At 37.4% G+C, this 11,907-nt stretch overlaps 1 protein-coding gene across 1 annotated transcript; it reads right to left on the bottom strand.

The window, feature by feature from the left end:
- Positions 1–4,072: 4,072 nt before the first annotated feature.
- Positions 4,073–11,594, bottom strand: galr2b (galanin receptor 2b). The gene is made up of 2 exons (XM_088936574.1): positions 11,221–11,594; positions 4,073–5,489 (listed from the first exon to the last, which is right to left on the bottom strand). Exons 1-2 carry the CDS (start codon positions 11,592–11,594, stop codon positions 4,724–4,726), a joined length of 1,140 nt encoding a protein of 379 aa, XP_088792700.1. The 3' UTR covers positions 4,073–4,723.
- Positions 11,595–11,907: the final 313 nt, after the last annotated feature.

Below are 11,907 nucleotides of genomic sequence, written 5' to 3'. Positions count from 1 at the left end.
CTTGGCAGTGCTCCTGGCCACAGTGTGTTCCCTGATGATTTTCATTCTGATATTGAGGTTCTGTTTCTGCCCCTGAACACAACGACTTTGCTTTACTTGCACTTGCACTGATTTATACTTAAGGCTATTGTTTTAATTTTTAATGACATAAACTGTAAATTGAATAATATACAGTACCAAACTATGTTGTCAAAATCCCTTAAACAGGACTTCTTCTATTTCTCTGAAATATTTTATGAAAAGTAATTTTCAAATTCCCAAAGTTTAACCTCCTAGGTAATTGGGAATGTAATCCATTAGGAAGTTGAGTAGTAACTGATTTTCACCCTAAACCATTGAATAGACACTTTAAAATTTGGTTCATACATATATATATATATGTACATGTGTGACTCATAAAAACTATTTTCTCCATTTTGCATGAAAGTCCTATAAATAGTGCAAGTCCAATAGATGGAGAGCTTGAGGGATAGTGAGATAACAATTTTAGTAATTATGCTGATGCAGTGCAGGTGTACAGTAGTTCTTATTAGCAAAGCTTTTTTTACCCAGTTCTATTCACGTCAATGAAGTAGTTAAAGGGTGCTTACTTAGAATTCAGGCAGTGCTGGAAAAAACTGTATTTCAATTTCTTGGTGCACATACACCCACTGAAGGAAGAGAGGAGTCATTTTCTCCAATATTAAAGGAACTTTTATTGGAGTGGGAGCCTGGGGAACTGTGATTAAAATTGTCATCTGAAATTGTACACTTCATCACCGTGCTGACAGAAATCATTTAGAACACCATCTTAAATGATAGAGAAGTTATATGAATTCTAAAATGTTCTCAATTAGTTGATGGTGGAATTTTAATAACAGCGGTAGACAGTAATTCTGGATGAAAAATAACTGTGGATATTTTGTTGGCTAGACTGGATTGTTTCTACACATTTCAGTATAATTTGCATCTATTTTGCTACAGCAAGCTGCTTTTATCACCCTCAATAATCTTTTATGAATTAATTTGGCCACTTCCACTATATTGTTCCCAATATTGAAAGCACACAATCGTCTCTGGTATTTATGTATTATTATTATTATTATTATTATTATTATTATTATTAATAATAATATTCTTATTAAGAGAACTTTGCACAAGACGTCCTGTCTTTTGTTTCGTGACAAGCTTCCAATTCTAATTCTACCTGAAAGAATACAGCTGGGCTTTTGGCGACACCACTGAATATCACTGATATTAGTGGTCGCTACTATTAGGACTTGGAGAGGACTAGGTGAAGGTCAAATACTGTGTGTGTCAATATGTGAAAACAACATCTTAAGGGGCTGTATTTACTTTTTCACCACACGGCACATCTAAGTTTTCAAAATTTCCATTGCATACTTAATGCGTTCTTTAATTAAAATGACTGAAAGGCCACAAGAATGGAAAAGAACTAGTATGTGATGCAGTCAGTGGAATATAAATGATGGTAAAGGGCACTGAAAGCCTGAATCAGCCATCCAAATTATTTTAACCTTTTTAAATAGGGTACATGTCAGTCCACAATACAGGGAAGTGGTACTTATACTAATTCATCCTTCAACTCAAGATATTCAAATGAGGAAGTAAGATGAAAATCTTTAGAAAAACATAATGGACCTTTATTCATCGTACTCTTAACTGTAGAGGGATGTGTAAATGTGGTTCCTTATCAGCATTCTGCAACAAAATATCAATTTATTATGTTTATCCACTTTGTTTCATCTTCAAAGTGGATATTGTGCTGCAGTGTGATTTTATTCTGTATGCAAACTGATTAAGCTACAATAGCTATTTCAAGCTTCTGTCCTAAATTAAATCTCTTTCATGTGTACCAAAAGCAGGCTTAATGGCGTACTCATTTGGGTAGTGTTTCCAATAGAAATAGTGAAATACAAACACTACTGCAACTTGGGGAAGTGGCAGTATATTCAAGTCTGAATATTCCTTTAAAAACCTTTAGCTTACCATTATTTCTACATCCATCTGTTATCAGAATGCTGCTTATTCTTAGAAAGGCTTGGGGCAAACTGGTGCCTATCCTCGATTAAGGGTGCGAAACAAAACCATCTCCAGGTGGCTATGGCCCACCTGCTTTAAAGAGCCTTGTCTCCTCTGCATAGTGTCACATCAGGTGGAGAATCTGGCAGCCAATCACAGTTTCAGCAACAGAACTCTAATAACTGACAAACCCGGCTCACAACTGGACAGGGCATAAGACCATGAGTGAATAACTGGAGATGAGAGAATGTGCTTTTGCCCATGTATCTTGTTTGGAGCCAGGGTATCAGTTGAAACAACATGAGTGGGTAACTTGTTTAACTCTGTTATACTACATACATCACAGTCTGCTGTGAAAGGCATAGTGCAAAACCAATTCACCTTATTTAATTTGTGCAGGAAGGTGCTTATGTGCAGAACCTCTCTCGATACAAAGCACACCCTTCAGCATTATGGCAGAGAATGTATGTGTTTGTATTTATCTGGAATTCAGGTTAAGAAAGTTGGGCCCATACACATTACATGCACATTGTGACACACCTCAATACTTTATGTTGACATTTGTAACCAATGAGCAATTTTGTCATTGGCCAAATATTTCTAAGAGATGTAGGCTCACAACACATTGGTTGGAAGACTTTTAAAATTGTAGTGGATTATTTTTTATATGTTATATTTTGTTTATATAATATAATGTTTGCATTATTTTTTTTTAGAAAATGCATTTAACATTTAATTCGTCATTTGCAATACCATGACAAGTGCTTGACTGATTTAGGAAGAACTTCCAGTTTTCATTTACTCTGGTCTCACAAATTTAATCAACGATAGGCACGAAGGTTTTTTAGCATACAGTATGGTGAAAAGAACAGTAGTGCAGAGCAGGTAAGGAAGCAAAGTACAGTACACAATATATCTTATTTACTAGGAACTGGATTCTACACATATTTAGTTATGAGTATTGGTGTTTTACAAAATGTTCAAGACACAGTTAATACTGCTAGAAGGTGTTAAAAGTTAATGACTTGTGCGAGAACAAATGAAGCAGTATTGCAAGAAGACAGAAAGCAGGATCACATGTTCTTTGGTATGAAAACATTATGGAAATAACCAAGGTCAGAGAAGCTGGAAAAATACTGAATATACGGTATGCCTCATGCCCTTATCTATCCTGAGAACCATAACTTTACTTGCGCACAGTACATGCTGCTGAAATCTTGCATTCTGTATCTATATTTGGGTGCAGAGGCTCCAGTGCACCAGTGCTGTGTAAAATGTTTAGGTTTGGGAACAATTGTGCTGAGCAGTAGACTCTCCAAGTGAAGCCTGGAGGGTGAAAGCCAGTTGAGATGTCTCGGAAACAGCTGCCAAAAACAAGCAGAACATTCTCTTTATTCCTGTGGTCCCAAGCCATTTTTACAACTACACTTATAAATCAAATACCAAAGAATAAAGCGGCTTCTGAAAGAGAGAAAACAAAGCATTTGCAAGAAAGGAAGTGAAGTACATTGCATAGCCCATACAGTAGAAAGTGCTTGTATGTCTTACAATTCAGAGTAAGGGAATGTGGTTTTCAGGGACTTCTATAGGGAAATCTACAGACTTTTTTTTTGCTGTTTCACTGCAGTATCTCAGGAAACCTTTGTTCATTTTGTGCTAGTGTCTTGTGTCATGGTAGGCGTTTTGTCCCCAAGCTCCAAACTGATTATTCTGTTTGATGTAGGAGCAATAAAATCTTCAGTGACAGTATTCCAGAAAAGAACCTTATGAGAGCAATACTCCTCTAAATGGAATGCAGGCAGAAAAATAATGCTCTGACCTGCCTTCTACATTAGTGGTAGACACACTGCAGGCCACAATAAAGGTGCTTACATTCATCTAGAATATTAACAGCTAATGTAGGTGTAAATTTAATATGTGTGCATGAGGAAATGTGATCATAGTATTTTTTTCACTGTGTAACTTGATCTCCTGAACTATTAGTGCTTGCAAAGTTGTTTAGAATCTGCATTTCTAGCAAGTTATTTTGTGATGTAGGTAAAAGTCCAGCTCGAATTAAGTTTGCTTTATTAATTGATTAATTTTTAAACCAAACTATACAGAGGAATGTTATATCACATAAAATCATCAATGAGATATTTATTAATATTTATCTTTAAATATGTATCTTCACTTTTAGTATGTATGAGGATGAAATAGTTACCAAATGTATTCTATATATCATTTTTTAAATAAGTAAACATATTTTTTATCAATTAAAATGTTACCACATTAATTGATTTGTAACATAGCTATTGGAATGCTGAAGATATTTTTACAACAGTTAAGTGGTTTATATTGACACTGTAGTCCCTTTTAGAAATAATAAAAATATTAAATTTAGTACCATAACAAGATCATAAGAGATACCAGTGAAATAAGTAAAAAATCCATTTAAATTCATCCTGAGCAATAATGTTCAGGATGAATAATTTAGTAGTCAACATTGCTAACAAAGTCTAATCACTTTTTACCTTCACAATTTACATTGATACAATCCATAAATAGGATTAAAGTCCAACAGAATTTTGTAAGAATGAAAGAAGAAGAAAAATGTAAAAGCTAAAAAGAAAAAGTAACATGCAGTTCACTATTGTTTTAAGTCAGTTGACTTTCCTTATAAAGGTCCCATATGTTTCTCTGTAAATACATGTCCAATTTTTCATTTCTGATGTTGCTGGTATGGTAAGCTGATTGTCACCGTGGCATTTTGTGGAATGGCAGAAGAATGGTTTCCCATTTCACAGTCATTCGGCCTCATGTTTTCCTCGTTCATATGGGAAACCTCTGTGGATCCCGCCTCAAATCCCGGGACTGTGTGAGCCACATGCACGACATGTACCTTGTTTCTCGCTTTCTTACTCAGGATGCAGCTGAACACCTTTTTGAAGCCTTTGCGGAAGTGCTTAGACACCAGAGCATAGACAATAGGGTTGAGGCAAGAATTAGCATAGGCCATGCAGTGAGAAAGCAACCGGAAGGCATAGGTAGTCTGGTTAAAGGGGAAGTCTCCATACAGGTAACACAGAATCACTACGTGGTAGGGCAGCCAGCAAAGACAGAACAGGACAGTGACGATAATAATCATCTTGGTCACTTTACGCTTGGCTTTCTTTGACTCGGACATACCATCTAGAGGGTCCACAGCTGTCCAGAGATATTTTATCGTTCTGGTGTAGGAGAGGCTTACGATCAGCACCGGGATCACATAGCCAAATACAAACGTACAGGTGTCCAGCACTTTGCGGTTCCATTCTTCCCACCCTGGAACGCACACGTTGCCGTTTGCAAAATCAATGAGATCATAGTAGCTCAGGTAAGGCCCAGCAAAGACCAGAGAGAGACCCCAGATCACAGCCATTGCTGCCACTGCATTGCACGGCGTTCTCAGTTCCCTTGACCGCAGGGGGTAGCGGATTGCCAGGTATCTGCAGAGAAAGGAAGGGGAATCATTGCTGTGCAAATTGGAACAGTAGGTCTCACTTGAGTTGCAAATTAATAGACTGTACAGTATATAGAAAAATCTGTTTTAAAGCAGCAGGTGTGGTATTTGATATTTTTAAGCCGGCCACCATATACTGTACAAACAAACACTTCTGGAACACATTTTGGTGTGTGTAAGCTTTATACCTGTCTCCTGTTATGCTTTATTTTTTAACCTAACACAGGCAGCATGACCACGAATATTAATTGAAGACCAGTGTCTTGAACAAACCACAGAAAATACTCCATAGAGAATAAATCACTTCATAGCACCATTTACTGTGAGCACATAAAACCCTTCCCCAACAACAACCTGTTTTTCCCTACTTTGAATGTATGACGTATCTGCAATGCATCTTCACTGGATAAAATTATTCAGATTAATTTTAAATGTTAATTACTGGTAAGCGAGGTATGGGATGCAAATTTATTTGAAATCTGGCTTGTGCTGTTTGAGTGTTCTCCAGCAGAACAGCCATCGTAGCTAATTCTGGAGAACTGAGATCTTCCAGTTTCTTTCTTGTTGAGTTACAAGTGGGAGAGGAGTCTTCTTTTCCCCACCAAAATGAACGGATCATTAACGTGTACGAATCTGACACTGCCCTGGGGTCAGTACTCCTGATGTGGCTTGAGGGAATTTTAAACTGACACCTGCTGTCGTACGTGACACCTCAGACATAGCTGAAAGGTGGGATAACATCATCAGGAGTAGCCACAGGACCGTAAGGGAAATGGGCACTCATAACCCACCCTATGGTGGTAAAATAGGGTGGCCATGGCGGAGCTCAAGCTATAAAACTCCGTGACACGAGGTGCTGTGGGCAATACACCTCGTGTGTGTCTCCTTCAGTGTTCTCCCATCATCTCAGACTTTCACTGGACTGCGCTGTGACTCCTTGCATCCCTACACACACGTAGTAGTAAGAGGATGATGGGAATAAGTCTACAGGCTGTCATCTGGACACAATAATCTGATACATGTTTGTGGTTGGCCAGATATTCACTGCAGCTGGGGATTTTCACATTTAATTTAATCAAATGTACTTTAATTGTTCACTGGAGTATTCATATACAGTGTAGATCAATCATTTTAAAAAGAGAAAAAGTTAGTTGTTCTTACTGGTTCCTTTCAGAACTGAGGTACTATCAGTAAACCTTGTCATTTAAAGCAGATAAAACAATATTATAAAACATGACTAGTCTTTCAAAACTCTGAAGATGATACATGATGGAATGATCTATAGCATGAGTCCAAGACAGTGCTGTCTCTTACACAATTAATTACCTGCCTTAACCAAAACCTATACAGTTTCAAGTCTAAATTGTTGTCTAACAGGTACTACTAAGAAGAAGAACCTTACTCTAAGTGCTACACTGGCTATAGCAACTCATACAATGAACAAGCTATTCCAGATAGATATTACATTACTACTAAAATAATGAAAGCCCTGGAGACATTTATGTGATCTATAGGAAGAATCAATACAGAAAGTGATTTCACTGTACCCTCTTTCTTATGATAAAATTAATGATACTGCACAGATATTCTCATGATTGCAATTAAAAAAACCAATTATTTCCAGGTTAATGAGAAACTGCTCATGTCAGGTTCACACATATACCTGCTCTGGGAGCAAGTTATGTATGACAGTTTTTTAATTAAGAACTTAAGATTAGTTGGAACAGCTTTTGAGAAGTAGAAACCAAAGCTGTGTCCTTGAGACAGCCCTTTAGATAGTCCTGGAATATTGTTTGTGCAGTACTTCTAAAATCCTAATTAAGAAAATAAAGCTGAAATGTAATTGACTAATTAAAGTGTTTATTAAAGTCCCCCCATCTGAATCACATTTTATTTTTATTTCTGATGTCATTTTCATAAAACACTTCATCATAGCCCATTACAATTATAGTTAAGGCTTGCGCTTTTTCTTGGCTTGATCGACAGGGCTCCTAACATGCAGTATAATCGTTATCCTCCAGGTGTCCCTGCAGAAACTCTGCCTTCAGCAATCACTCATTTCAAAACACAGGAACTGTGCTGGACCATGAAATTAAAAACATAAAGAAGTTATTGGTACACAGTTCTAAAACTCTGAAAGAAAATTTTAAGTCGATATAAAATGTATGACGTATTGTTAACTGCTGGAAGTAAAATTTGATCGTATTCATAGACCAACATTTGACTGAAATTGACACTGGGGAGCAGGAGTCATTAGTCATGAGATTTAAAGTGGGAAAAAATGAATAAGACAGGAATGCCAAAATACAGAAATATATGATTTAACGAGGCAGTTGTGCACAGCAATATTCACCTGGAACACATTGACTTTCCAAAGTTACATGACACTTGTAATTCAAGTCACTCTCTGCTGTGACTCCAGCTTGAATGCTTTAAAGATGGAAGTGATTTGCATTGAAATTTTAAATATTTCAAAAGAAAATACAGGTATATATCCTTAATGCAGATGAATTAATAAAGAAAAATTAATTTATCCCTCTGAGAACTTTCTCAGTGAAGTTAGAATATTAACCTACAATGTGTGCAGTTGGATGTGGATATCCACAACATTTAAGTGGAATTAGTGATTTAATGTGGAGTTCAATCATACTCCCATGAATGGTATTATAACTTTGCACCATTGAGTCCTTGGTCAAGAACATACTGTGAACCAAATGTCGGAGTCTTGTAAAGAGCTTGCAAAACAATTATTATTGCACATTAGTAACAGATCCTTACAATTACTGTAATGTATTCTGTTACTGCAAACTGTTCCATGACTTTTGTAGTCTATTACTGCAAATTGTAGTTTTTAAATGTCTAATTGAGATGATTAAAGTACTAAATTCTAAGTAGTATCTCCCTCTAGGTCCTGGAGGACTGTCATATAGGTTTAGAGATTTAGTCAAAAAATAAATTTCAGGCTCTATGTACAATAATACAACTCACCAGAACTATCACAGGCACTATTTTTAAGAGTTGTTCTCCTCAGATTTTCTTTTTTTCATAATAACAGAACCAGAGTGGTACTGTTAACATTTCTCAGAGAATTGCCAAGACTGGTAAAGGACACAGCTGTATTGAAGCTGTATTGAAGTGGTTAGAGTTACAGCTTACTGATTTCCTTTTTTACAGCTATACAGTGTGATTCATTCCATTTGGCATTTGTTTGTTTCAAAACTACTACTATTGAAGTGCAAAATTTACAATAGAAAACACTTTGATGTGACTTTAAGTACAGAAATAATGACCATTGAGCTGATAAAAGCAAATATAAATGTACCATCAGAGTGTGTCGGATGCAAGGCAGGAGCTCTACAACATGCTGTTGATACAGCCGCTGGTGCGATTGGACAGAACCCAAGAGCACAGGACTGGAGGGTGGCATTTTCCAGACACAAAGCCTATCCATGGTGTCTTTACTGCCACAAGGACTTTAACATTTATGGCCAGAATATCCAGGACAAGAGGAGAAGTCTTTTCATGATGTAAGGAAGGCGGTGACCTGACCAAGGAAAAGCAGTGTCAATACACAGTGGATAGAAGAGTATTTTGAAAAACTAGTCAATCACAAATCCACATCTGGGGCCCGAAGTTTCTTTTGAATACTTTTCAAGCCTGTATTACTGTTCTCCAGCACCTAGACCAGCACTGGAATAGTATGTTTTAAATCCAGTTATTAAAAAACAACTACACGACTACAACTTTATTGAGATCTGTCACAGACAATAATAGAAATCTGAATTTTAATGTTTTGAGGATACAACCTCATGGTGTATTTAACACCAACAAACTTGGTGAAATATCAGTCCCCTCAAATGTATTTGGAATTCTGCAGCAGGAAACAAGTCTCATGAGGCAGTTTATGCATGGATTATATCCTTTCTGTTCAATTTTATCTCTCAGATTTTTATTAACACTAGTTTTTCTACTTAAAACATTTTTTTAATGTTATGACAAACTTGTGTGCTTTTAGTAAATTTAATAGCCCCCTTAAATGTTATGTCCATCAATACACAAAGATAATGAGAACATAGAAAGTCAAGTACCCGGAATTCAACATTGTACTACCAAAGAACAATTCTAATTAACTCTGTGTACTGTACAGTATATAGTATATACAAAGTAATGCAGATGCACAGACAATATTCAAGTATAGGAGCTAGTACTACAAAAGTGCATTACGAAATAATGCAGATCCTTGCTCATTTTGTTGCTTTAAAGTTTACAGTCATGACTCTTTGGATTACCAATCCAGATTTGTTATACACAACCTCCTTCCAGGTATTATGGTGGTATTGTACTGTTGCTGTATTGTATCATTGTCATATACTGTACTGTATGAGTTCTTGATGTGCAAGACAAATCCCCTTAGGGGCAATATAGGTGAATTCAATTCAACCTGCCCCATGCAACTAAAGTAAAAGACTACTAGACAGAAGTAAGAAGTGCTGTGAGAAACCTGAATTAATTTTGTTGCACAAAACTACCTTGGTGAACCACACAATTAGTTGAGTGGTCAGAGTCTGTGTGCAGTAATAGTGGTTCTTATGTTTTCAGAATATACATACCTTTTTCTTTGAGGTTACATGGTACAGCACTGCATTTCAAACAAAGACTCAGCCATGATGAGTAAAGTGTTTTGAAACCAAGTTAGGGCTAAAGTCATTACACCCCTTCTAATACTGCAGTCTCTGAACACAGTCTATTCCATCATCAAGAAGTGAAAGCTTATCATGCTGTCTAGCCGATATCAGGCTGTCTCTTCAAACTGAGGGTCTGGGCTGCCACTGTGGGGTTCATGACAGCTTTAACGGCGACACAGAGCTTAATCACGAGAAAATGCCTCCAGGAGACTGGCAAAAACATCTCACATGCAGTTTGCTAGAAAGTGTTTTATGTGATTTCGCAGACATATGTGAAAAGGTTTTGTGGTCGGATGAGACAAATTTGTAGTGTAATTGCAAAGCAGTACATTTGGGCAAAACCAGCACAGTTCATCAAGCCATCAACGCCATCCTTAAAGTTCATTATGGTGATTGTAGGATCATGCAAAGTGTTTTCAGCAGAGACTGGACAGAATTAAAATTTGAGTGAAAATTAACCTTTCAGTAGCACCATGACCCAAAACAGAAGGCCAAAACTACACTGCAGTGACTTAAGAAAGTGACCAACTTTGTCCTGACTTGAGTCCTATTAAGTGTCTGTGGAAAGACTTGAAAACTGTTATCCATAAGGGATGCCAGAGCAAGGCTTGAACAAATCTGCAAAGACCAATGGGCAAACGTGCCACCAAGCCGCTGTACAAAGCTGATGGAGACTTAGTCAAAATTAATTGCAACTGCTGTTGCAGCCAAAGGTGCTTCTGTCAAATATTGAGCTCACAGGTCTGAATTATTATACACGCAAAGTATTTCATTTTTTTTTCTCTTCAGTGTTCTCTGACATTTACTGTAACTTACCATTATGAGTCTTCAGATCAAGCATTCGTGTTTTTTTTTAAATAAGAGGATTAAAAAGTGCATCATTTTGAAATTTCATAATTTCATAATATCATAAAATACTATAGTCAATGTACCATTAATACTTTTGCAAGGCACTGTATACTCTGATAATCACAGTACTCTATTGTGGACAAGACAAGCGAAACACATACAAATATACACAAAGTTGCCCACCTGTCAACTGATACAGCAGCTAGTGTGAAGCTGCTGGCATACATAGTGAGATTAATGAAGAAGTGGACGGCCTTGCACATGAAGGACCCAAACACCCACCCCTCCAGGGAGTAGATGGTCGCTTGGAACGGAACACAAAAGATGATGAAGAAGAAATCGGCGACACTGAGGTTCAGGATGAACAGGTTGGTGGTGTTGTGTCCCATCTGGCCATTGCGGAGGAGCACAGCCAGGACCAGGCTGTTCCCAATGGTCCCCAGCAGGAAGATGAGAGAGAAGACCACTGAAACGATGACGCTGGCAGGGTTGAACTGGTAGTTTTCTGAGGCGTTCCAGTGTCCGGCCATTTTGCCAAGGTCTTCGTGATCTGCCATTGTTGTGTGAAGATTTCCTACACAAAACAAAGCGTAGCATTAGAGATACGTGCCTGCCTGCCCTTTTGTGTGTAATAAGTGCCCCCTGGGATATTGACAGACACATCCTATAGCTTTGAGAAGCTGGTTATTGTACTGCTGTTTTGCCCTGTGTTTGGTTTACTGGTCTTCACCAAGTGAGGGAAATAAACAGTGCTGTGTTTTTGGTGGAAACATGAGTAAATTAGCATAACATGTAAAACGAATTAAACTGCAGCCTAATGTAGGGTGTTTTGTTTGAAGAGGACCCGAGAGTCAGACTGGGTTTTGGTGA

This window comes from Atractosteus spatula, chromosome 18, assembly GCF_055471065.1.
Source record: "Atractosteus spatula isolate fAtrSpa1 chromosome 18, fAtrSpa1.hap1, whole genome shotgun sequence".
Lineage (NCBI taxonomy): Eukaryota > Metazoa > Chordata > Actinopteri > Semionotiformes > Lepisosteidae > Atractosteus > Atractosteus spatula.
This window is presented reverse-complemented; position numbering and strand designations above follow the sequence as displayed.